We start from the raw sequence: 27,965 nt of genomic DNA on the forward strand, positions 1-27,965 counted from the left end.
TGCACTTTAATGCTATTTAACATTCAGGAGGTATGCATGTGTGGAAAGTGTTCCCATTGGTTTCAGTAGGAGCACTTTTTGCCTGATGGGCTGCTTCCGTGGAAGATGAGGGCAGCTGCAGCTCCAGGGCTGCCTCTTCCACGTCAGGTAGGTGCTTAATTTTTATTTTTGCAAGAATGCATATTAAACATACTTACCGAGTAATTTAGGTATTTGTGTATTATCACAGCGCCACCTAGTGTATTTTCCGGGTACCAACTTTCTTTTTTATTATTAAAGGAAAATAATTTTCAATTACAACATCATTATATTTATGACATATTTTACTTTTACTAAACTTTCTAAACAAAATTAATGTTACAGACAGGTAATTATTTATTACATTTCTTAACACACGTTAATTTGTAGAGGCCAATAATGTTTCATTGAATCACACATCACATTAAAGAGATTTTCTTGTATAATAAGTTGTCGCCACATAAATTCTGCAAGGTAACTTTGGATGAACCGCCAAAAGCGCCACAATGTTTCTTATTACTCTATTTAACCGGACCCCGTAATCTCTCAACTTTTTTTTTTGTATCTGGATCGCCAAAAATGTATTTATGTTTTACTGTAAAATCCAGGTCATAGTCCATGTTTATTTCGGCAGACGTGCTTATTGCATCACCATAAACCACCATCTTTTAAGAACGCATCATTTGGTTTTAAGGTATCTGAGATTATTTTTCACACTATCAGAATTATTGTAGATGTAACTGGCCACACAAATTAAAAAAGAGATTTTGTGTCTCTTAAAAAAAAATTAAAACATAAAAATAATAATAAAATAACAAAAAAATAAATTATAGGGACACCTATAACATCATTAGGGGTCTCCTCTAGTATAAAAGAGATCCTTGGGGGTCTACCAAAACCCCAGGGGTATCTATTGTCATGTTGCACTGGGACACAGCAAGGACTGCCCACTGACATCTAGGCCAAACCCGGTTCTCAGGTATGGCTCTTCATGTAAGGTGGATGCCTCTGACCCTGTCCATTCTCTGTCCTGGTCTACCCATTTCCGTCGCTGACACTGTCCCTTCTCACTTTTAACCACACCACACTTAATCACACCCGAAATTTTGAGGGTATGATATTTCTAAAAGAATTACGCTGATCGCATGTGAAAACCTGTGATGGCGGCACTTACCCTTTAATTCTAAGCCTTGGAATCACAAAAAAAAGTCTGTATCTGCTGTGGTCGGCTTTCAAACCAAAAGAACAATATCTACGCTCCAGGCACCTCCGCATATCATGAAGGTCGATGTGACCTTTTTAATAAATGTGAAAATTGGGACCCTGCAATGAAATATGAAAGGTAGGACCAGGTGGCGAAAGGTTTGTATTGAGGAGGAATGTTCTTCCATTCTTCAGGAAACGTTGTGTAATAATAAGTGCCCCTTTATGAATGTCAGATGTTATAGCTCTTTTCCAAAAAACTAATCTTGCCGACTGTAAGTCACCTCTTACCATTTAGCCTATGGGTCTGTAGACAGCAAGAAAATTTATTGTAGAACATTGAAGGGGCAAGGGTGGCTCGAATAAGTATTATGGTCCTGTAGAAAGAACGCCTACTGCTTCCATACAATGATGGATCGCACCCTTTTAACTATAAATCAGGCATATGTTTAAGCACTTCATTATTTTTTTTACCGTATAAACTTGTAGTGAACTAAACTAAAATGGGATCGTTTATCATAATCTGTAAAACGGAGCTATCGGGGTTTGCGCTTACTGCAAATAAATGTCACCTTCTGAACTCTCTAAAATTAGTCAAAGAAATAGATTCATTTTATTACACAACGTGTTATTATATGCCTGGCTTACAGAAACACGATGGAAATGATAGCGGTAAGCGCCAGTGCGTTAGTGTAATACCCCGGTCTGTTATTAGATTTGTTTCCTGCGTATTATTTCCATGGCTGGCAACATTCCTGAATTTGCCAGGTAAGTCCTGGGAACAGGTCTTACGTCAGATACATGCCATGTATTGGGGTGATCCATAGGAAGACACAGGGGGTTTCAGGCACTTACTTGGATATAGGGCATTAATATTTAATACTTGATTTTTACTGGAAATTATCATACCTGGGAACTCTCCGGGGTAAGCCCGGAGAACTCTGAACACCTGAATTCTCCAGGTTGCGGGAGCGGGGTCTTGACACACCCCACTCCCTGCCCATTTCCCCTTTAAATGCAAGTGTTTCCCGCAATGAACGCCCCCTGACAACAGCAAGAACGCCCACTGACATCAGCTGGACCGTCCAATGACGTCAGTGAGCAGTCCTGGCAACGTCCTGCAAGGGTAGGTTTCGGGTAGCCGGAGCCCAGAAGTTCCCAGGCAGGGAAATGATTGATTTAGTGAATTTATTACCAAAACTGAGTGCTTGGATGACCAAAATATTCCATGGGAGAGCCCACCAAAACTAAAGGGGTTATACACTAAAGAAAGAGTCTGCCGGTAAGTTTGCCAGAGGGTTGTGTTTTCAATTTATTGGGACAGTTTGATGTCCGTGACACCCTTCTATAGAAGAATGTATATTAAATGACGGTACTTGTGTATTATCCGGGCGCCACTTATGTTTTTTTTTCAAACTGGAACTGAAGAAGGTTCCATGATGGTTCTGCAATGAAAATTGAGAGATTATGGGGTTAATTTCAATGGCGTAATAGAAACATCGCCTTCATCCAAACTTACTTTGCAGAATTAATGTGGGGCCAAAAAACAACGTGAGATTCAATTAAATGTTATTGGCCTCCAATGTGTTAAGAATGTCATGTGTTAAGAAACCGAATAAATAATTACCTGTTTGTAACATTCATTGTGTTTAGTAAAAGTAAAATATGTAATAAATATTATTATGTGGTAATTGCTCCCGTATATAATATATCAGGTGGTGCCTGGATAATACACAAGTAGCTCGGCCCGCAGTACAGCTGAGGGGTGCTGGATTTCTCCACAAGGATCTGATTGTCCACTTTTTTGATAACACAGATTGGTTGCGCAAACTGTGTAGAAGAATTTAGGAAATAGTTATTTCTGGTGCTCAGAAAAGCAGTAATACATCAGAAAAAAGCAAGCGGGGTGCCCGGTTGTATAGCGAGAGGCATTAGTTGCAGGAAGCAGGAGGTGGTTCTTCCACTTTACAGATCTCTGTTAGACCTCATCTAGAATACCAGGGCAAGTTCTGGAGACCCCATCTACAGAAGGATATTGACACATCGGAGAGAGTTTAGAAGGGGGCGACTGAAACGGTAAAATGGTTTGTCAGATTAAAATTATCAGGTAAGACTAAGAGATCTCAAAATGTCCTACTTGGAGGAAAGAAAAAAAAAAAAGGGACATGTAATAGAAATACTTAAATACTTAACAGGTTCGTGACCCTTAGGACGTTCTATTACGTCCTTAATATCTCTGCTATACACACAAAAACTACTTTATCCAGATCTCCAATTTCAATTTTTCTACACTTTGTACATCATAAAAAATATAGATGCTATATATTTTGTAGATTCAAGATTAGAATACACTTTTGGGTTCTTACATATACATTTGCTCAGTAGGCCCATAGGGGATAGAGATTCTGAATTTTTGGCTTCGCATTTCATATATATCACTAAACTGGAAAGACTCCAGATCTATCTATCTTTGCATATATTGCATATATTGTTACGTTGTAGCCACAGAAAATATAGTTTATAAACGTGTATAAATAAATCTTAGCTTTTTCACGTCTGTAAAACTCGTCCATTTTGCTGATTTTGTATGGAATCCCAGATGATGAAGCAGACAAGCGTACAGAGGATGTTCCCTAACTGCTCAGAGATTTAATCCTTGAAGGAATTTGCTGCCATCTAGCTATGTGTGTATGACAAGCAGGACTGACATACATTTTTAACAACTCGGAAATATTTATATTCATGTTTCTTCTTGGAGAACCTACATGGTGATAAATATGAACAAGATATACTTCGGGCTAAAAACATTATATTTTGAAATTTTGGAGCTACTACAAAAACCTGAGGTTTTTTTCTGCCAGCCAACAAAATGGGATTTCAGTATTTTCCATTGTCTAACATGTTTTTACATTTTTCATTACCTCTATCTTCCTTTTCTCTGTTTCTGCATGATTTTTCCTCCATTACGTTATCTATCATCTATGGTTAAGTTGCTGACTATTATTGATTGCTTCAGGCAACCTTTGTAAGGGAGTGGTGAAGAGAAGGGAGAGACATTAATCTGATAATGCTGCCTCCGCCGCATTGAGATAGAGATTCCATGAGGTTAATATTTAAACTATTTTCGCCCATATGTTGCCCAAATTCACCTGGGACGCAGCTATAATGCATTTCTTGATCAGACGCACATGCCAATCGTTGGCATTAGAGGATCTGGGATTAAAATAGGCCTTGGTACTTTAAGGCCAGTAGGCCAGTGCTCCACACTAAGAGATGGGATCTGCAGGATGAACTTCAATAATAGTATGTGGGAGGCACCATTAGGCACCGGCCCTCTGAGAATTTTGCCTATTTGCCCAATGGCCAGTCTGGGCTTGACAGAGAATCACAAAGTTTGATTGTACCTCACGCAAGCTGGTTATATTGACTTATATTCTTTATAATTATTTTAATCGCACCAGTCTCCTAGACAGTGTCTTCTGATCACTTTAGATATATTCTCTGTTTTGATCAGCGGAGGGGGTCCAGCCCAGGAGACACGTAAAGGCAAGCGGACCCTTTGGCCCTTTGCCCCCCCAACATGCACATTGGCACATGTATGTGCACATAGTTATACACTCACGATAGCATACATTCACAAGCTTCCACATACTAACATTAACGTACACTTACTCATACTAACACATATTTAACATAACACACACTCCCCCTCGCACCATTTACACACACATCCATGCTAACACACAAACACATGTACACGCTTACACATTCATGTTAACACACTTTTACATACATTCCCATTCTAAAATACATACTTTCATATGCACTCATACATACATACTCCCTCCAGTACCCACTCACTCACTCCCTTCCCCTCACACCCCCTTACCTTACTAGAAGCTTTCTCTCTGGCTATTTGGACATTGTGTCAGCAGGCTCGATTTCACTGCAGGGTCACTCACTTAACTTCACGTAACGTGACCTTGCTGTGTTTCTGCCTCCCTGTGTCAGTCCAAAATTGTTCACAAAGGGCCCCTCTGCCCCCGGGCCATTCTGCCCTTGCTTTTGGCTATCTCAACCAATCCTTAACAAAATCCAACTGTTTTTCTTTTTTGTAACATTTGAACACACTTTCCTCAACTAAAAGGTGTGTTTATGCATTTGAACTAATGAAATTTCTTACCAGTCATCTGTTTTCTCCAAAGACTTTAACCGGCCCAGGACATAAATACCATAGAATTGTACACAAAAGCCTGGTTTTTACTGATATTTATTTCTGCTTAACTGTAAAACCCAAGAATGCTGTTCTGCAAAACATTTAAGCGCACACTCTCCATAATGTTAAGCAAATAAACGTCTGCCGCTTTACTCTTTCCTCTGAAGGTTTAATCACACATTTTCGGTTTATATGGCAACAGCCTACCAGTGACTGCTGGTGACTGCCATTTAGCTGAAAAACAAGTTAAATTTGAATGTTGCGTTTAGTTGCAAAAGTGTTACGTAGGTGGAACAGTACTTTCAAAGACATTGTTTCATGTAAGATTGGGAAATGGGGAAGAAACAAGATGGAACAGCGTCCCGATCTACAGGATATCAAGGCGGTAGTGGGCCATGACTATATTGGCCAACTTTCTTGGTGGTCTCGAGCAGTCTTTAGCAACCTTTTAATAATCTAGCAGCGTCTGTTATATTCTTCCCTATTGTAGATGTTCCGCTAGCGGTAACTGTTTTCCGGAAAACGCCATTTTTTTTTTTTGTATATAAAGTAGGTACCAGAGCCCCCTGAACTAATAAGAAATATTACATTTGGAGATAGTCCACAGGATCAGCCATTAGATCTATAGACCGCTTAGCTTTAAGCCACCAGATTGTTGTGTGTGACAAGGTGAAAAGAGATTTATTCCTCTAGTAAAGGGATTCTAAAGTTAAGCTACTGGTCTACCCTAAAATGATTGTGGACCACTGTAATTGTATTAAATATACTGCACATATGAGAAACTTTTCCAAGGTGCCAATAATATAAAAGGGTCTAGGGGGTCACATTTAATGGCAGACCTGCTTGAGTCCTTTCCTCCATAGACTTTCATTAGTCAGATGGTCCTTCTGGGTGATTAAGACTGAGACGCTCTAATGTTAACCTCAAGCTGTATGGCAGACTGTGCATCTGTCTAGTATCTTGCGCTAAGGAAACAGACTTAAAACACAGTCAAATACATTGTGTTAAAAAAAAAACTATAATTTTTTTTTAAACAAAAAGAAAACGGCAGTATTTTTATGCTAATTTAAAATAAGGTTGGCAGGGGAATTGTCTTCTGTCAGGCTAAAATTATAAACACTTAAACAGATTTATGTGCACTTTATGTAGAAAAAAGCCCATAGCAGAAAACGAATTGTAATAATGTGAGCAGGGGATATCTCTTTATTTCCAAGAGTTCATTTATATCCCTGCATGACTTGCTGATAACACCGTGGGCTCCCCTACTTAACTCAAATGTTCACCGCGTTTCCGTAGCAGAAATCATGTCATATCACCAATTATTACGACGACCAAGAATATGTCACAGCTTTAGACATCTTCCAACCAAATAAAATGACCTTCCAACCCACAAAAAATGCTCTGAATATTTTAGTTTGGAAGGCAAGGCGTATTCCTTTGAATGGTTTAACAGAAACAATGAGAAGATTTCTTATTATCTTGTTTTTTTTTTTTATTTGTTGAAGCGACGTGACCTTTAATTAGCCCTTAGGATGGAAACTGAAAAGCAATCTCCTAATGGGTGCACGTGATTAGTTCATTTTAATTCAAAATAACCATTTACATCTTGCAAAGTTTGGGTTTCCACCACAATTTTTTAACGTATAAATTTAAAAAACCCAACATAGCTGTGCTTTCTCCAAAACAATTTCATTTTGGACTTACATCTTTCGTTACTGCTCACCGCGTCCCTTTCCATCCAATTTGATTATTTTTTATTCTGCACAATTATTAATACTGGCACTTTAAGGCCAGTGGCCACCCGATGATGTATTTGCAGCCAATGGCTGGATATGTGTGGCTGGAGCAGCAGATCGGGTGAGCATGAGGCACTCTTGGCCAGCAGCCCACCGGGCATTTGCCAGATGGCCAGCCCAGGCCTGTACACTTATATTTCATACCTCGGTTTACTTAATCTAAACCTAAACCACCCTATTGCTTCTCCTCAACGAATAAGTAATGTACCATAGGAGTATGGTACATACTTCCCCATGATTTTTCCTCCCCAAGACAATATCCCCCCCCCCCAATTGTTGTAGATTGCTTTTTTTTCAACTTAAGAGTTGGAGGGGAGGAAATAAATAATACTTAAGGAAAGGGAACTAAGTTAATGCATGCAACGTTTCCGCAACCTAGTAATGCCATATTGTAATTATCTTTATTATTTATTCATAATTGCTAAGCTATATTGCAGCCCTTGAGCCAATTTACTATTATAAAATAGGGCATCTTAATGCAAACATCAAAAGAAATTACCCTTCAAAGCTGTTGGCTATTCCCAGCTTACTGAATAAATTGTTATCTTCTAGGTTAATGTACTTGGACCACATCCTACCCAACTTCTACCGTCGTAACCGACTATATAAGCCCCATCTCCCTCGCTCGGTTTAAGCAGGAGATGGTATCGATTTCTGTGATTGAGTGTAGATTATAGAAGACCCACAGATAACGATTATCTTTATCACTCATAAGCATCATAAGCATCTGCTAAGTGTCATGGATATCCAACCGTGAAAGCCTTTTAAACTACTTCTTGTTGGCTTTTGTAGTTTACGCTCTTCCTAAAGTACAAAGTATTTGATTGTAAGCTCATAAGATCATTACTCTCTTCTCCGTATGTACTGATATGTTATATTTTATTGTTAATTATAAGTTGACAGTGGTACGGTGTTAGCTTTGGCCACTTGCCCCGTTGCCCCGTGGATCTGGACCAACCTATATCTCAGCATTCCTTATAATATCAAATTATCAAAGGTTTTCCATTAGAGAGAGATGCCAAAGCCTCTTAATGGTGAATGCAGATCAGGTATTTTAATCAAAGGTTTTTTTAATTCAATTTCATTTTATACCATATTTATCCGATTTATATCAAACTGCTTAAATTCTTTGATGCAAAGTCGTACCTCGAAGATCCAAACAAAAATAAAATATGTTTGAGAACAAATAGGCTTTAAAATCCTTGTGTCACAGTAATTCAGCTTTATGCTATTATTTAGGTAGAGTGTAAAACTGCTATAAATCTGAACAATTCGATTGTTTAAAGCAAATTGTTCTTTTTTATTATTATTTCTGTATTTTATTTTCTGGTTAAATAAAACAGAAAATTGGAATAAAACTTACCAAACACTGCCCTGGGGTGTAGTGGGATTTCTCTTAATAGGAATTACTTTGGCCAGACTTGTCATGTATTGTGCCTTTTGTAATTATTGTGGAGATATTTACTAAACTATTTTCTAGACCCCTATATGCATCTGTAAGGGGAGGCCCCTGCGTACAACGAAAAGGGACCACTCGGCTATCACATGCATTGTTCTTCATTGATCTCCATCCCTGGGAACTCTCCAGGTTTGACATGGAGTCTCCAGGTGAAGCTCTACTTACCAAGGTCTCCGGGTCAGTTTCTTCTTTCTCTGGATGGGATGTAGTCATACCTATTTTCCCTACCCATCTTCCACCGACTCCCCACCAGTTTACCCACCCTGGCACACACACATGTAGACCTGCCTCTACTCAGAGTAACAGCTCTGGTTAGCCTACCTTGAGAAGTTCCCACTTATGCTGATCCCTTATATAAAAACGTTGGGTATGGCTGCCCCGTTAAGTCTAATTTCTAGTAGGAACTTGGGAATTAGAGTTCGACAACAGCTAGAAGCCTACATGTTGGTTACATGAGCTTTTTAGGTATCTTGTGTCAAAATCATTTGACGTTGTGGTTGCACTATAACACCCAGCATCCTCATTGAGCAGCTTAACAAGGTAAATGGGGATCCAATGAGTACAATAATTACATCAACTAATTTTGACTGTGCCCTCTAACTATCTCCGGTGTCACTGCTGTTTTTGTTAATCCATTGTTATTTTAATGGCTGTAGCATGTTGAAGATTTCCCAAGAGGTTTTAAATACCTATCTGTTTTCCATCAAACAGTCTTAGCAGACCACACCACTTATGATTTATTAATGAGACTGCCGGTCTGCAGATAGCAGTGATATCGGGTTCCGTTCTCATTATCGCAGATTCATTAAATATTTTGGAGTTAGAAAATTAAGTTTTTAGGTTTTCCAATATTATATTGCGAATGTAATATAAACTGGCATAATTACGGGTTAAATGCAAACAAAAGTAATTTGCTATTTCAAAAAAGTTACAAATTATATTAAGGTTACAGCTAAAAATCACATGCCAAAGTTAACACTGGCTGTACGAAAAACATGTGTCAGGATAAATGAGCAGCTCAAGAGATATTAGTTGATTAGAGTTTGCTTGAGTACGATGGTATGTCCTGAGTACGATGGTATGGCCTGAGTACGATGGTATGGCCTGAGTACGATGGTATGGCCTGAGTACGATGGTATGGCCTGAGTACGATGGTATGGCCTGAGTACAATGGTATGGCCTGAGGATGATGGTATAGCCCGAGTACGATGGTATGGTTTATGTATGATGGTATGACCTCAGTATGATGGTACGGCGTGTGTATGATGGTATAACCCCAGTATGATGGTACGGCCTGTGTATGATGGTATAACCTCAGTACGATGGTACGGCCTGAATATGATGGTATGATCTCAGTATGATGGTATGACCTCAGGTACGATGGTGTGGCCTGTGTATGATGGTATAACCTCAGTATGATGGTACGGCCTGTGTATGATGGTATAACCTCAGTATGCGGGTACAGCCTGACGACAATAGTATGATCTCAGTATGATGGTATGACCTCCGGACGATGTTTTTCTCCTGATAAGCTAGCCAACGGTAGGTATTTAGCTTGAAGAGCAACAAACCAACTGATGGGATGATGTCAGCACATGTCTTAACCAATCATTTTAGACCAAAAGTTCAACATGCAGTGAAGAACACTGATTTCAGCTTACAAACAGTAGGCAACCATATTACAATGTAAACTCGGTACACAACTACATTATATTATTCCGTCTTAACAAAACACAGGGAATTTGACCTATAGTTTAGTGCGTTTAGTCGGCGGCTATTTAATTTGATGCTTCACTTTGACACAGAGTCTCTGGGTGAAGTACTGCTTCCATGGGTCTTTGACCCGGTCTATTGGGTCTCCGACTCAGGCGGTCAGATCCACTCGCCGTCTTCTTCTTGTCTAATGCCACATACACTAAATGCTGTTTGAGGCTATCAATGATAGGCATGATTTCTGTATAGTAGGATGTTTCTCAGATTTTTCCTCAGCCTCCCACCTTTTGACTTTAAAATTAAAAATATTGAGGCAATTGCAAGGGGTGCACCATGAATTTGTTACCGGCTCACACAGCAATCTTATGGTTTTAAGTGCATATGATGGTCGGTGTGTCCTTCTAAGAGGCATGAGTGTGTGTATGGGCATGCTTTGCCTCTAAAACACAGAATGACATTGATTTGTTGATCCAATTATTACACCAACTTAACCGAGTGATTATTCCGTACACCAGAGGGTGCAGCCTACATTAAGAATCAAACGCTCCTACAGACTCATGGCAAGAAGTGTCGTTTCATTCTGCCTGTGACAGATCCCTCCATCACTGGGGTCCCTGGAGAGGCCTGAGAGCCAGCCTCCTCCCTATCGACTATGGGCCCAGGCCTTGTAGAGACTTCTGTGTGTGGATACAGGGGTTCAGTCTGCTGATGTACCCCATGTTTTAGCACTCAGAGTCTCAGAACTGTAACGTCAGCTGGACATCCTGTGGTAGGAAGAAGGCTGATTATCTGTACATTGTTAATTGTATAGGTGTGAAGTGTTTCCCCTGTTATTGTGTGAGTTAGCCCTTGGTGTCACTGCTGCATACCTAATTATCCATTACATAACAGGTAGCTGTTAATCCTGTGAGCTCCTGTTATCCCTGTGTCCTGGCCATTGTCTGTCTCAAGCCAATTATATGTCTATCGTCATTCCACGTCTACGTCCCCAGTTAATGTCATTATTTATGTCTCGTGTCATCCTGTCCTTCCCCCAGATATTGTGTTGCAGGATTTGATCTAATTACTTCCTTCCTGACATGGTAATTGGATCATGTGATATTTGTCTTGCCCCTTTTCTACTTGTGTATATATAGTCCTGTATTTGGCTTTAATAGATGAGTCCTGTTTTCACCTCAACATGAGTGTTGCCTGATGTTTGGGGTGGGCTGTAGCCACACTGTGTAGCTAAGCTTCGGATAGCCACAGTGCCAATGCGGCTTCGGTGCAGCGACGTCCCTCCTTCTATCTACAACGCTGGTTCTGACTGGTGCTGAAGGGGTTACTTGTTGGTGTACCGGCAGGGGGAAGCAACGTTTGGCAGGAGTACCCAGTCGGGGTACAGGTCGGTCCCGCCATTTAGAAATCATGGGGCATTGCAGGAAAAGCTTGCAGCTGGTTATAGCTGATGTAGCGATGTAACCAAAAAAGTGAGGTCATCGTCATCAATCTGAAACGTTGTTTGTGAATCAAGTCGTATAGAATCAGAGTGACATATCTTTATTTCCTTGATATTTGATAAAATGAAGCTTTGTGGATGATATTGCACTATATGTCTCATATCCACCAATGACCTCATTAGTATCCATCTATAGTAAATCTTTAAATATGTATTTTTGTAAACACTCCAGATGTACCCCTGATGCCTCAGTCACAGGTGGGCACAGGTGAAGGGGCAGTTGTCTTAGTCCTGACAGCTCCTCCATTCCTTTGCAGCACAGACCGCAGTCACAGCTCCCACGTGGCTTCCTGAAAAATTATGAATGTGTTCTGATTAAAGAAATATTTCGGGGAATGGGTTGGGTAGTGAGTCGTTTTATTTATATGCTGTTTTTAAGTATAACTATGATAAAATACACAAGGTAAGTGGAACTGCATATTTAAGTCTCCTCACTTTTCAGTTTGCAATTATCTGAAGATAAGCGCTTTGACGTCTAGGAAGTCTATGTGACTCTACGTCTTAGTCCAAAAACATCTACTAAGAGGTACATCAGATAAATTCTCTGTCTTCTAAATCCATGGCTACCTCCTTGCCCACCTGGCTTATCACCATACCAAGGAACTCTCCAGACCTGGAGTCTCAGAGGGAAGCCTTTCTTCTCTGGCTCTCCGGGTTTTTGACCACGCCCACTTCCCACCCCTTTCCACCTGTTCCTCTCCCAGTTCCATCCCACTAAAGGCTGCCCTGCCCCTATGTGAAGCCACTCCCCACAAAAGAGGGCAGCCTAGGAAGTTTCCAGTTAACTCTTAGAATACTAATAATTCTAATTACATGACCAAAAACATGTTATATTCTGACATTAGCAAAGTCTCACATACAGTATAAAAAAAATATATAAAATGTTGTATCCGCCCCCATTCAAAATTATAGTTTATTGAACTGGTAAAAGCGTTTTTACTTTAGGTTAAAAGTCTGACTCATGTTTAATGATAGTTTCTGTGAGCTGTGATTATGCATGTATTGCCATGGAAACCACACTAAATTTACTCTCAAGCTGGTTATGATAGTGACAAAATATGAAAGAAATTCTGTTTCGTATTTACTGTAACTTAGTAATCAGCGTGACTGGGGTGAAAAAGGGTAAAGCGGATAAAAAGAATGATTTTCTTGTAAATAGTTGGGAAGCACATACTGTAGGTGCTTTTTAAGTACTATTATAAATAATATGACCATAAATAATGAATGGTTAAAAAAAAATGTAAATGTTGTTGTAAATGTGCCCAATATACAACGTTTCACACTCATATTATGTCCCTCAGGTTACATCATAGTAGGCTCAGACTTACATCGTGCCATCTTCTTATTATAGAAGCTGTTTGACTACTAAAAGTAATGCTGTCCCATGTTCCGATTTAAGCACCCTCACTGGTATCATGGACGTGCTCCCCTAGGTTTTAAGAACTTTTACACAAACCTTGTAAGACAATACAATGAAAGTGTAAGGGATTCCCACAGCAGCCTGTGTTTTGCAGCAGTATTAATGGTTTAATGATAAAAGGGATGTCTATGTGCTGAAAATGGTACATAGTTGCCCCATGCAAGAGGAAAAAGATGCACAAATAATAATAAAAAAAACCCCAGTCATTATTGATTAGATTAAGTGGATGAGCTGCATCACCAATGTCTAAAACTCTATTTGGCTTATCGGAAAAGTAAACCCCCGGTACCAAGGGGGTGCAGCAAAAAGCAAAAAAAGGAAAGGACACCAGCTATCTCTTCTCTGGCTGTCTCTCTGTGTCATGTACCACGTAACGGTAGATACCCCCAACATTTCAGGTGGGACACCTTTGTTGGGGTTTGTGGCCAGAGCTGATGTTTTGTCCACCTTACCCTAATAACCACCATGCGGTGCTCCACATTGGAAGATGGCCACCTGGGAATTGTGGTTGAGGTTTGTGCTGCAACAGTGGAGGCCTCCATTGATTCTAGAGCTCATTGGGATAGTCAGGGAAGATCAGAGGATCTCTTCAACCAGCAGATGATCCCCACTATCATCAAAATGAAGACAATGGACAGTTCCTTTAATACAGGACTGTCTCACAACACCAGAGAGTCTTGGGAGGTATTTTGGCAATTGCTTTAGAGACTACAACATGCTTGGGAATATAATTAGAGACATTCTTTCTGTTTTACGATTTTTTTTTGTACAATGACAAAACTCTATTCGGTTTACTACTTCAAAAAATATAGTTTTCTGCTCTGTGAAGCAACGAGTGGCCAAACGCTTATCAACCACTTCTTATACTGCTCTAAAAATCAAATTATAGGACACTAGGAGAAGCCCGCAGGACTCAGAGAAAGGTTAGTATTGCAGACACAGAAACCTTGATAGGTTTCCTTGATGAGACGTGCTGATTGTTGAATACTGATGATCCTGAGCGTCTGGAGTTTGTACGTATCAGTATGTATCTGGGGGTGATAATGCCAAGAGGGTGATGTGTAGAGGACACAGACCAGAAATAGTTTGGAAGAGCGGAAGATATTTGTGCCGTTGCACAATTATCTTGACATTTACTCTTCTGTTCAAGGCTCCTAGGCATGACTGTACGTGACGTCGAAAACAAATGGGGGGCCAAAGGGAACAGCGTATCGAATGGGCTCATTTGTGATATATCAACATGTATTGAAAGTTAGAATGTTTATTATAGGCTAATATCTTACACGTTATGGAATGTGTCAATCATCACGGAACACGTCTAGCACAATGGCCAGCCTGTTATATATGATGATGCAGTATTCCCGTGCCCGGGATCTTCTCAGGGTATTTTATCTGAGGGGGGGGGTCTCGCTCTTCTGGGGGGAGTGGCTTTGTAAGGAGGTGGAGCTATCTGTACATGGAGTCATGGCTAGCTATGCAAAGGGGTGGAGCTAGCCCGAGGCAGCCTTAAGTAGGGTTAGGAAAATATATATATATATGATTAAACCTTTAGTGGAAAAATAAAATGGCAGATCTTCTAAAGTTTTTTAGCTTACCATACTAGAGCGTGTAATTATTATTATTATTTAATGTTATATATAGCGCCTTCAGATTAATTTTTAGGTTAAGTAGGAAAACACCCATCTTTGGTGTCTAAAATTATACATTGTTGCTGGAAGGTTTTAATATGTAGAGGAGAGAAATAAAGGGAAATAAGAGGGCAGAGTCTGGCAGCAGCAATAAGTTATTTGGAGGAAACATAATTGGCAGAGAGGACGCCAGCCAACGAAAACCACGCGTGCCAAGCCCGAGAATGATTTCGCCGGCCATTATTTGTTTACAGTCATATGACATTGTAACAGATGTTTTTGCAAAACGACTGGGTCTGGCATTCACAGTCAAGCCATAAACACCACGACACATGAAGCAGCCTAATAACTACTATTGTGAGCACAATAGGCCATGTTGGCAACGCTCAAGTGGAGCGTTTTTGGAGCTCTGAGTTAAATTTGGAGCAATCCTTAAAGAACTCAGCGGAGTGTTTCTGCCAGCCGTGTTCCAAATTTAGCATGTGTCCCAAAATCATTCGTTCTTCCCGTGCCTCGAAATATCTATATGGCTCGGAGACTTTAAATGTATCCTCAGCATTTCCTGTTTCCCGAATGCGCCATCTGTCCGTGCGCGGGATACAGCTGTTTTGGGAAATTTATGCTGTTCAAAGCAGTTAGATTGGCTCCGATGATTCATTATCCAGCTAGTTTCAGATGCATGGAATCGGGTCCCAGTTCAGAAAAGTCCCATCGAAACAGAGGCTCTTGGAAGAGAAACTTTCTATATTATCTGCTCCCGGGACTCTTCCAAATATTAACTCTTTAGTAGTCCAAGATTCTACGCACTAACCCACTATTAATATTATTATTACTATCATTATTCATAACAACCAAATGAGTCTAACAGTCCTTATTACAACAGGACATATCGGTGGCTTTGGATATTTCAGAAGCGTGAACAGCTTCGGACGCGTTGGTTAATTTTTTTTATTTTTTTATTTTTTTGGGGGGGGCCACAAAAACATCAAATAGTTATATATATGGGATACACGACTTGCTACCACCAAAATTGCCTTTTGTCATGTTAAAAAGACATTCTAACCATATCTGATATTTTTTTTTCATCTGAATATTTAATTGAATGAAAAAGAAACATTTAAGAAGCTTTTTCAGTTTCAGTGTCTGATTTTGTGTCACATGTCCATTAAGTGTTCCCAGCTAAAATATAAATGAGGCACAATGTTAGGGTTACAAAGTATCCCTTGGAATGGTTTGGGAATTTACCTTAAAGGAGACAATGTTTCTGGTGCTTCTGGATCCAAACCCAATGGTCACCCTCAATATGATTTTTTTAATAGGGTTTTAAATCCTAAAGTATATGTTGAAGGAGAGGGCTGTCAAGGGGTCTCCTTGGGTGTTTTTGACTACTGGTTGAGTTGAGTTGCGTCTGGTTGCTCACTTCAGCCGTTGGGTATTTCACTCATGTTACTCGGGTCTGCTAAGCCAACCTCCTAAGGGTTTCATTAGTCCTGGTTCAATTAATCAAATTTAAAATATGTAGGATCATTCTGTAGCATTTGTAACCCTACTCAACGCTGATTATAAAAGTTGGCCATGCAAAAAAGCGAGCTTACTTTAGGTATTACAGGAACCGTCAATGCTATTCAACTCGAGTGGAGTATTGAGTAGAACCCCAAGTCACCCTTGGGAGTCTCTCTTTTAGCATTGAGTTGCTGTGCCAATCCTGGCCTTGTATCATTGGCGGAACTACCGGGGTCGCAGGGGTCGCGACTGCGACCGGGCTCTGGAGTTCTGCCAGTCAGGGGGGCCCAAGGGGTGCCGAGCGGTTGCTGAAAACGACCGCTCGGCACCTCTTGGGCCCCCCTGACTGACAGAAATCCAGGACTCCTCTGCTCCCCGCCGCTGCCGCCTGCCTCAGCGCTGCCCAGAGTGCAGTGTTGGGAGCGTGAGGCGTTTGTCTCGGGTGCCGGTGCTTCACGCTGAGGGCCGGCATATGACGTCATATGCCGGCACTCAGCAGTGAAGCGCTGGCACCCGAGACAAACGCCTCACGTTCCCAACACAGGAGTTGACGGTAAGTGACCTACAAAGGGGGGTAGGGAGAGAGTGGGTAGATCGTGAGAAGGGGGGGGTAGGGAGGGAGTGGATAGATCGTGAGAAGGGGGGGTAGGGAGGGAGTGGGTAGATCGTGAGAAGGGAGGGTAGGGAGGGAGTGGGTAGATTGTGAGAAGGGGGGTAGGGAGGGAGTGGGTAGATCGTGAGAAGGGGGGTAGGGAGGGAGTGGGTAGATTGTGAGAAGGGGGTAGGGAGGGAGTGGGTAGATTGTGAGAAGGGGGGTAGGGAGGGAGTGGGTAGATCGTGAGAAGGGGGGGTAGGGAAGGAGTGGGTAGATCGTGAGAAGGGGGGGTAGGGAGGGAGTGGGTAGATCGTGAGAAGGGGGGGTAGGGAGGGAGAGGGTAGATCGTGAGAAGGGGAGGAGGGAGTGGGTAGATCGTGAGAAGGGGGGGTAGGGAGGGAGTGGATAGATCGTGAGAAGGGGGGGTAGGGAGGGAGTGGGTAGATTGTGAGAAGGGGGTAGGGAGGGAGTGGGTAGATCGTGAGAAGGGGGGGTAGGGAGGGAGTGGGTAGATCGTGAGAAGGGGGGGTAGGGAGGGAGAGGGTAGATCGTGAGAAGGGGAGGAGGGAGTGGGTAAATCGTGAGAAGGGGGGTAGGGAGGGAGTGGGTAGATCGTGAGAAGGGGGGATAGGGAGGGAGAGGGTAGACCGTGAGAAGGGGGGGTATGGAGGGAGAGGGTAGACCGTGAGAAGGGGGGGTAGGGAGGAAGAGGGTAGATCGTGAGAAGGGGGGGTAGGGAGGGAGAGGGTAGAACGTGAGAAGGGGGGTAGGGAGGGAGAGGGGAGATAGTGAGAAAGGGATAGATGGGTTGGAGGGGGCCCTTAACAGATTCTCGCACCGGGGCCCAGAGGTTTCTAGTAACGCCCCTGCCTTGTATTTATATTTACAGGAATTAGGCAGGTAAGATTTGACTGGGTTTATAGTATGGCAGAGGAGACAGACAGATCTAAGCACCACAATTTATCAAGCTATAATTAGAAGAAACCCTAAATTTGATTAGTGTGACATCACAATGGAGGTGAAACTTCTCATCCGTAGGCTGGTACCGAATTGCATGGGAACATGTGGTCTTCCTGGACTACTAACAGGCTGAATGGTAGAGTACAAGTGAAATTTTAGGTACTTCTGATCATTGGGCTTGATATAGCATCACCTTTAATATACTTAGATCTTGCTCAGGTCAGAACATTGTGATCACAGAAACGGGACTTCATCAGGCTACAGGAAGACTTCGCTGCTCCTTTTCATTGTTTAAAGTGATGGTATCAGCCACATTTCTTGTTTAAAATCTGCGTCGATGTCCAGTTCATTTGTGACAGATATGGGGCGCCATGATTACTGTCATCCACTAAATTCCATAGTAGTTTGGGGTATTGGTAGATAGAATGGTATAGGGGCATGGAGGTACATTCAGCTACTTAATACATTTGTCGGCGGGGGGGTTTTGGTAGTGGGCAGAATATTGGCAGAAATTGATGGAGTATGGGCGTAATGAGTAGGAAGGGATGGTGGTCCCATTGTGCCATGCATAATACCAGAGGCACCAGCATTCCCTTTAATCAAGGAACCTCACGGGACAGCTACTGTATCACTTGTCGGGTCAGTGCTGGCAAATTAGGGATTGTTGGCAGCTATAGTTATTTTTCTATATATAGTGCCAGTACCCTGCTAGAGAAGGCTAGAATTAGTTTATTCTTATGGAATACGTCCGAGGACAGCTCACTGGTGTCAGGATATCTTTCCCGAAAGGCACTCACTGCTGCGAGTTCTCCGATGACATAGCTTGACATGTGTTGGATTAAAGCTGCGAGCAGTCTGCTTCCCCCGTGAGCTGCATTAAAAAAATAAAAAGGTTCCAGCTCCGACTGAGAAGTGATGCAATTGATTTCCCTCCTCCAATATATATATATTTTTTTTCATGGAGGAAACCCTTACGTGTGAATGCATACTGATAACGGCTGTGGATCCTGTATCTTTTCGGTTGCAGTAATTCACTGGCTTCCAACCAGATCGCAAGCTGCAGTATTTTGCTTCTGATGGGGAAAAAAAGCATGCAGCCCACTAGTGCTGGCATCACAAGCCTATGTGATTATTCCGAGTAGGCGTTCATACCGTTGTACACGCTAATCTTTCTTCAACACCTGCTTTTTTTTTATATATATATATTTTTTTTTTATTTTTTTTTTTGCAACTCATTCTTTTTCCGAATGATAAAAAAAAAAATTATAATAAGAATAATAAAAAAAATCCAGCCTGTGGAAATGTTCTGTGATCACGGCTGCACCGCTGATTCATCAGCAACAGAAGATATTGTGAATGGAGTTGGTAGAGATGCTTATGATTGACTTGAAAGAAGTAGACGGGCTGCTGTCGTGTAGTATATACTTGGAGTCCATGTGCTGGGAATTCTCTCTTCTCTCCCTGTGAAGATGACAAGGCTTCGGCAGTAAAGGAATGTCCCCTATTTATAAAAGCCCCGACTGTGCTATTCCAATGATTTGCCACTGTAAAGTTGCATGTACCAACAACACGTTATCGTTGATGTTTGGCTGCAAGGTAAGATGTGATTTAATATGTATTCAGTTTTGTGTTTTTTTTAGGACGGTGCAGGATGGTAATCCGTCTGCTGACTGTAGAGCCGGTGGCACATTTTGACTCAGAGACTCGAATGGCAGATTGCAGAATGTAGGAAAAAACAAGGGAAAATGTCCAGATTCGTAGAAGGGGTTAATAAAAACAAATGCACATTGAAGTTCTATTATTTCACTTGTTTAAGGCTATCATTCGGCTCTTCAGAATTCCACTTATGTTTGAAGTGCCGTTAGAATGAAGAACTCGGATTGTTACTTGTTTGGGGTTGGAGTCTCGTTTTTTTTGGCCACTTCAGTGGACCCTTAAGCACCAAATTAAAATGATCATAGCTGGTATTTATTTCTATACAGAAATCTGGATATTATTTGCTCTTAACCCCACTAGCGCAGAATACGGTGTACTTTGTGCATAAAAGTTTATGTTTATGGAGATCAGTAGGTCAAACTTAGCTATAAAACATGAATCTAAAACTGTATTGGGAACAGGGTAAATTTAAATACCCCCATAATACGAAACATGTTAACGTGTGCATCCTGTTCAGGAATGAGTGTTGGAAATAGTGTCTTAAATCGCATTAAGGAAAAAGAAACTAGAAATAAGTTTCTTCTGAGCTCAGGTGCAATTCTTGAGGGACATATTAGCATACCTGGGAACCCTCTGGGTTTTGCCCCGGAGACTCCAGGTGAAGCACCGCATCTCCAGGTCACTGCGGGGATACTCTGGGTTGTTGCGGCGTGCCCCACTCTGTGCCCACTTCCCCTCCAAAAATGGCGTGTGTCCTGCGACCTCAGCAGGACCACCCACCGTCAGTGGGACCACCCACTGACATCACCAGGACCTTTTACCTGCAACCCACAAGGGGGGGCTCTAGGTAGCTGGAGCGTTCCCAGGTATGCATATTAGGAGAGTAGCTATAATAATACTGCCTGAGGTCTCTAAGCCAAATGAAGACTCTCATGGACCACAGGCAGGTTTTAGGGCTATGCATACTCCTTGGGACCCCCTGTAAGGGTTACATGATAGAAGTGGACCCTTACTTTGGAAATATGGAATGGTAACCCAACTCTGCAATCAAAAAATTACCTGAGAATTTACCTTGAGGTCTCTGGGGCAACACTTTATAAGGGGTGGGGGTTGTTTTGGTTCCACTTCCTTCCAACCAAGTTCTACTCACTAGTGCCCCCCTTGTAATGTAATATGTTTAATTCTAAACCGTGTCTGTTACCCGGAGCTCTCCGTTTCCTGGGAGTGTGATTGTTATAAGATGGTGGGGTAACCACACATTGGGGCAAGTCTAGCCCTAGTTAGACTTTTAATGGCTTGGAAGTTGGTGGGCAAAAGGCCAGAGGGGGCATAACCTGAGGTTGGCAGAACCTGGGCATGAAGAGGGTTGGATGAGGGTGGGGTGTGGGGAGACCCAAATAACTTTCCCAAACCCAGAGATTAAAGACACAAACCCGGAGCTCCAGGAATCACCCCGAAACTCCGGGTAAAACCCAATAAATGGTGATATGTGCTAGCCTTATCTCTATGTTCAGCCAATGTCACAACCATATACCCCAAGTCCAGGACCACCTCCTGGAACCCAAATTGTGTTGCCAGCCACATTGTGTATGTGTATATATATATATATATCAGATAAAGGTCTGTGTTTGACTACACTTGGTAACAATGTGCAAGGTGTTTTGCTTAATATCTTCCTTGTTTTTTGGGCCCTACGCCTAGAATTATAGATTAAATACTAAATATATGTAAATATAAATTTTTTTAAGTGTTTAAAATCAGAAACAGACAGTACTGGCTACCAGGATAACATTTATCAGTATCAGCCCGTGTTGGAAAACCAAAGTAGAAGACAATGCAGACCCCATGTTCCCGTAGACAATTAGGTGCACTGAGCAGTATATACGCCGATCACTCTCAGCCGGCTCCATAGACACAACCATGTTTCCCCAAACTGTATTTGGAATATAACTCTCATCCAATCCATTAAGCTTTTTCCTAAAATAAAAAGGCTTGTTGTCCTGGATTGACTTGGGGGCGATATAGTACACGAGACACCCATGCCTTCCCGGCCATACCTGTGTGCATAGATTTAGTGCAGACCCTGATTTTATCACCAGAGATCAGCTGACCAGAAATAGGACATTACTGATAAAACCCAAAAATGACCTCGCGCTACAACATTACTAAACGGAGCAGTGAAGGCTCCTTAATGCATTAGCAGCTTCCAAACAGAATGTTACCGAATGTTTTCTTTTTTTTCCTTTTTTTGTTTCGGAATGTTTTCTTTTTTTTTGTTACCGAATGTTTTGGTTTTTTTGTTACTGAATGTTTTTTGGTTTTTTTGTTACCGAATGTTTTCTAATAGCGTTCCGGTTTTAACACTTCTATGTTTTAATTCATATGATGCCATACAGCACCTAGAAAAGACGGGGGGAAGCCGTTCGGAGGGGAAGATGCTGGCGAGGCATCATTTCAGGCTATAAGTGCTCGTGTTTTAGGATGTGCTGTGAATACAGAGAGAAGCAGCTGCAGCTGGTGTTACATAATCGCCGGGCTGCAAAAGTGCTACCGACGTGGAAATGATTCCAGATGGTTTAGAGCAGCAACATCTAACCCTTAGCCGCCCGGCTGCCGTTGTAGATGGCTGGCTGAGCGTCATGGGAGCTGTAGTAAGCTGCAGGTGTGAAAAAAGTTGGTGGTGTAGACACTTTGCAATGTGAGCCTGAGCCTTGATTTCAATATTCACTCTAAAAAAATTTTTTTTTTATATGTTTTCAAATAATGACCTATTGTGCATTTTGCCCCTTTTTATATCTAATGAAAATAATGTTACAGAGACAGGGTGGTGGATACGTGGAAGTGCATACCAGCAGAGGTGGGACAGTCAAATCCAGTCCCTCTTGCTTCCCCTTGGTATGTAGCGTGTTACTATCTGAAATATATTGCAGACCGTATCGGTTCACCCCCCTTATCATGATGGATTATCAACCTGCATAGCCAACAAGGGTCGATCCGGGCGCCATCTGAAATTGCGCATGGAGACCACATGACAGCACCCCAGTGTGCGGCTGCGTCCTTAAAGTGGCGGGGCTGCCTTTTTGTCCCCAGTCCAGCCTTGGTTATAATACGAAAGAACATGGAAAGACATCTTGGACCAGTAAACCTTTTCTTACCGGAAGCTGGGATCAAGCGCCACATTCTCTAATTAAACTGGATGATGTGCTTTTTAGTCCTAGTGTGGCCGAAAACTCCGAAGAGTTACAATAACCATAGGAATTGCAAATTTATTGGTGGATCTTCAAACCTTATGCAGTCCCTGGGTTTTTCGTACGCCCGGGATATACCGCTTTGGCCCGAATATAATTGGGGGTTTAGCGCAGGGATGTGCAGTTCGTATCGCCGGGCGGGTGGGTTTCTTTCTTTTTCATTTAGTCCTGCCTGGATCCTTCTCTCCGGCAGCCGTGGAAGTCTGCGCGATTCGCGTACACAACCTCTGCTGCCGGCACTTCTGCCGGGGCTTCTATGGTGGAGCACCGACGTGACATAACCTTCCAGTGCTCCACCATAGAAGCCATCAGCGGAGGTTGACTATGTGCATTGCCGCAGCCGGTGAACGCCTGCATGATGCGCGTAGACAACCTCCGCTGCCGGCACTTCCGCAGGTGCTCCATCATAGAAGCCCTGGCGGAAGTGCTGGAAGCGGAGGTTGTATGCGCACATCGTACAGACATATAAACCGGCCGGCCCCGCTAGACACCAGGGAGTCTGAGGGTGCATTGGAAAGTCAGGGGGGGAGTGGCACTTCTAGGGGGCAGGTGGGCATTTCTTAGGGGCATAAGACATATCTGGGCATATCTGAGGGGCATAAAGCATATCAGAGGTTATAAAGCATATCAGGGGCAGAGTGGCATATCAGGGGTTACAAAGTATATATGGGGGGCAGAGTGACATATCAGGGGTTATAAAGCATATGTGGGGGCAGAGCTGCATATCATGGGGCAGAGGGAGATATCTATAAGTACGGTGCATTATGAACTAAGGGGGGGGGCTTAAAATGTATAAAAGATACCAAAAATGTTATAATACATGTATGCCTGTTGATTAGATAAAATACTGTTTTACCATCCCACTCATGTGTATCTTTTCTTTAAAAATATATGTTTTTCTTTAAAATAGCACCCAACTTTAAGGGTGCGGCCTATATTCGACCCAATGTAGTATATACATGGGCTTTTTCACCTACTACTTGCTGATCCCAAAATAAATATACAACCGCAGTGAATGATGAGAACAAAACGTAGTCCCTTATCCGCGGCAGCCCTGCGCCTCTCACGTTCAGGCTTAAAGTCAACCAGAAAAGAATCCTTCGGCCCATCTAGCCCGCCAATTGTTTTCCAGATTTTACTCAAATTATTTTCCATGTTGCATAAGGGCAAGCTGTTTTCTCTTATAATACGACTTGGAAAATAAAATAAATACAAATTATAACACCTTTAACCGAATGAATACTTATTTATGGTTTGTGCACCCCCCCAAATCTTTTTTTGTAGAAAATTATTTAAAGTTTAGCCAGCAATTTCTTTTATGATTTACAGTTTCAACCGTGAGAATTCCCTTTTTTTTTTATTTTTCAAATGTTTTGCAGCTCATTTTAAATCAACATTTAGAAAATGATCTCCAAAATGGAATTTTCTGCTTATTTTTTTTTTTCCAAAACTGTTTATTCAAGCACAGCGTATACATTAGTAAAACATTTGAGTTCAACATGAAGTAAATGTATCGACAGTCCAGAATGGAGAGATCTGATAACAGTAAAGGTAAAGTCACATCTAGTTGGTGTCGCATTGGAGTTACAGAGTATGCGGGGTCAACCCAGCCAAGGCATCATATCATGTATACAAAGAATGCGCAGTGAACTCAAAACTGCAGCGTAACTCATTGTAGAGATAAGACTAAACACTTGTGCTTTTTTTTTTTTGTGTTTTTGAGAAAATAACAAAAATTAACAAAGACAAGAAATGAAATGAAAAATAACAGTAAACGAAAGAGACCGAGACCAGGAGAAGTATATGCAAGTACCACGCTTCGTCCGACCAAGGGGCCAAGCAACAAAAGCCATTGTATCGCATGTAGATTATGATTCACAACATAGCGATGGAAGACAAGACATATACACCATTAGTTAGGTAGAGGTTAATACCCGCGAACAAAACCATACAGTATGCTGAAAGACCATAGTAACTTGACGTTGCAGTTTTGATGGCAGGGTGAGTATGTACGGTTCCCACATCTCATAAAATTTCTCACCACGTCCCTCCTTATCGCGTAGGACTATAGTCCATTCCAGAAACATGGCCTTAGTGACCTTATTCTTCCAATAAGATAAAGAAGGAGCTAACGGCTTTAGCCAGTGATCCAAAATAGATTTAACTGCTATCAGTATTAAGTAGTCTAGCAAGGCTATCCTGTACCTCCCCCTGATCTCTAATGAATCATAGATGCCCAGCAGAATATCAAAAGACATAGTAATGGGATCACCACCCAGTATGGTGCCTATGACACGGCCCATAGACCTCCAAAAGGCGAGAAGGTTGGGGCAGGTAAGTAAGCAGTGATCCATATCAGCCGATATCATGGCACACTTACAACAGTGGCATGGTGTATGGGGGGTAAATGTGGATAGCTGTCTTGGAGATATGTAAGCTCTATGCAGCAACTTGAGTGTGGTGTCATGGAACCAAGAGGCTTGTAGGTTCTTCAGTCTACGAGTATAAGCTTGTAATAGATCACGTGTAGTGAGAGAGCTAGTATGGAGGATAGTAGACCATCTGGTGATGCCAGATGTGGAATCGGAATAATTCAGGGGATGGAAAATCGCCCTGTATAGAGTGGATATGGAGACTTTGCCTGAGTATGAGGGATTAAGAAGCAAATCCAATATATGGTTCCTTTGGGTGGGATGTATACGGCGTACGGTTTGTTGTAGATAATGTTTAGCTTGCATATACGGCCATATATGGGAAGGAGGTAAGGAGTACTTTTCCTTGAGGAAAGGAAATGTATGACAATCCCCGGAAGATGGGTTGAAAATATCTGCTAATAAGTTTATACCCTTGGCCCTCCAACTCTGAAATCTGGTGTCTGGACTCAGCCCTTGAAATTTACAGTTGCCAGTGAGAGGCAAAAAGAGCGAGTAGGCAGAGTTGCCATAGAGCGACCTACGGGCACTACGCCAGGCTTGTATAGTAGCCATTATAAGGGGATTAGAGCGACAGGAGACTGGGATGTCTCTTGTGGGAGCGTGTAAGAGATAATTTAAGCTCCACTCTAAGCAAAAGGTTTGGTCGCGTCTCCAATCAGTGTAGTGGTCAGTGTGAGAGATCCAGTCCTTCGCAAACCGGAGAAGACAAGCAATGTTGTATAATTTGATATTGGGAAGGTTTAGTCCACCATTGGACTTTTGTTGTGTCAGTTTCTGAAAGCTAATTCTGGGCCTCTTTCCTCTCCATATAAAGCGAGAGAATGCGTTGTGTATTTTCCTGATATCGTTTCTGCTTATTTTTAACATGGTTTTATGGATTATTTTTAAATCTCCGCACTAAATGTACGGATGGAATATTCCCCCCCAAGAAGTGGAAAATGCTGTTTTATTTAGCAAATGTTTTTTTTAATCTGCAAATTTCTACCATCCATAAATAAATAAATAAATAAATAAAATGCTCTATTCAAAATTATTTTTCTACGGTATTTTTTTTTTGTTTTTGCCAGAATGAAAAGTTTTCATAAATAACCAAGCTGAAAGTTGACTTTCTGAAGGCCAGGGGATGATGGATATTATTCATAATCCAGTGTACAGGGTGCTTTTAATCAGCTGGAATATATCACTCCAGGCTACAGGGCAAGAGGAGGCCTTAGGTTCTGTCCGGCACATCGATGACATTTTTTTGACATTTGTTTGTCTCAATGAGGAAAAAAAAATCCAAGGCGTGACCGCTCCGAGCAGATTTCAGCTCTTGATTTCAAGGTCACTTTTGATTTTACTTTCACCAATTAATTCCTGCGAAAACCATTCATTAACCCTTTGTGCTCCAGAGGGACGAGCCAACGATTTCGTTGGGTTTATTTCAAACAAAAATTAACGGATGCATGCAGCTGGCTTTGCCAGCAGACTTTCTAGGTCGTGTTATTATGCTAAATGTAATAATAGAATTTAACCTGATTCACTTTGTCCCCGTTTAACTTCTTATTCTGAACATGTGATGTCTCCTTTCCTCGGTTCTTTACATTTTTTCTAAAAGGCGCAAGGATTAATATTAAAAGACATTGGTATTTTATAATGCAATTTTCAACTACACAAAGTAACCAATGGAAAAAGTAAATGAAATGGTCAGCAATATATAAGATCTATTTCGTCATAGGCAAAGATGAAAAAAACTTAAGATTGGCCTCTGAGTCTTGGGGGTTTTACCCCAATTTCAAAGTCTTTTGGCAGATTTGCAGGGTCTTGTAGTCTAGACACAGCGCCTTTATTTTCATCTCTGATTTAGTTATATCTGAGCATCCCAAGTATTGCTTTTCTTGCTGTTAGATTGCAACTGCTTGAATACAGGTGCCTTGATTCAGAATATATTTATCTCTCCACATGTCAAGAACCATTTGGTAGACTCCACAGACTGGTTGACTTGGTTGATTGGCGACTTGGTTTTATTTGCAGTAGAAGGCTGTGGTCAACTCTTCAGAGAGGATAGAAGATCATCCCTTCTTTCCCTGGCAGTGAAGCTAGTGAATTATAATCATTTATTCATTTATGCAGCACCGCCATAGTCCTTAGTGCTATACAATGAGATGTGTGAATATATATATATATATATATATATATATATACAGAGCCGGCCTTAGGTGTTCTGGCGCCCCCCATCCCAAAAAAAGAAAGGAATAAAAACTTGTAACAAAACTTGTAACAAAACCCAAATCACTATATACTACGCCAAACATTGATGTGGTGTAGGCCTACCACTTCATTGTCTGGCTTAGTAGTAGGGATGCACCGAAACGAATTCTGGACTGAAACCGAAAGTGCAGCATTTACCTGGCCAAAACCGAATATGAACCCCCCAACACCATGAAAAATCTAACACTTTTATTTAAAGTAAGTAACACACCAAAATAGGACAAAACAATTAAATAATATTATATATATATATATATATATATATATATATATAAAGTCCAAAAATAGTTACCGGCACTCCAGGGACTTTCCAAATAACCACACAAACAACTTCGGTTTTCAAGTCTATATATATCATATATATATA

The 27,965-nt window shown here is 41.5% G+C and overlaps 1 protein-coding gene across 4 annotated transcripts in view; it reads left to right on the plus strand.

Moving 5' to 3' along the window:
• The window catches only part of LOC149280628 (disks large homolog 2-like), a 522,250-nt gene that overhangs the window by 170,865 nt on the left and 323,420 nt on the right, over positions 1–27,965 (plus strand). Inside the window, exon 1 of one of the 4 annotated variants that reach the window (XM_089500314.1) lies at positions 19,504–19,605. The exons of the other annotated variants lie outside the window; for them this stretch is intronic. Within the exon in view, the coding sequence (XP_089356440.1) occupies positions 19,504–19,605 (102 nt within the window). Of the gene's footprint in view, positions 1–19,503; positions 19,606–27,965 lie in introns of those variants that run through there. 4 annotated transcript variants of the gene reach the window in all.

The sequence above is a fragment of the Sceloporus occidentalis genome, unplaced genomic scaffold (genome assembly GCF_023333645.1).
Source record: "Sceloporus occidentalis isolate IW3139 unplaced genomic scaffold, rSceOcc1.0.p SCAF_151, whole genome shotgun sequence".
NCBI classification, from domain to species: Eukaryota; Metazoa; Chordata; class Lepidosauria; order Squamata; family Phrynosomatidae; genus Sceloporus; species Sceloporus occidentalis.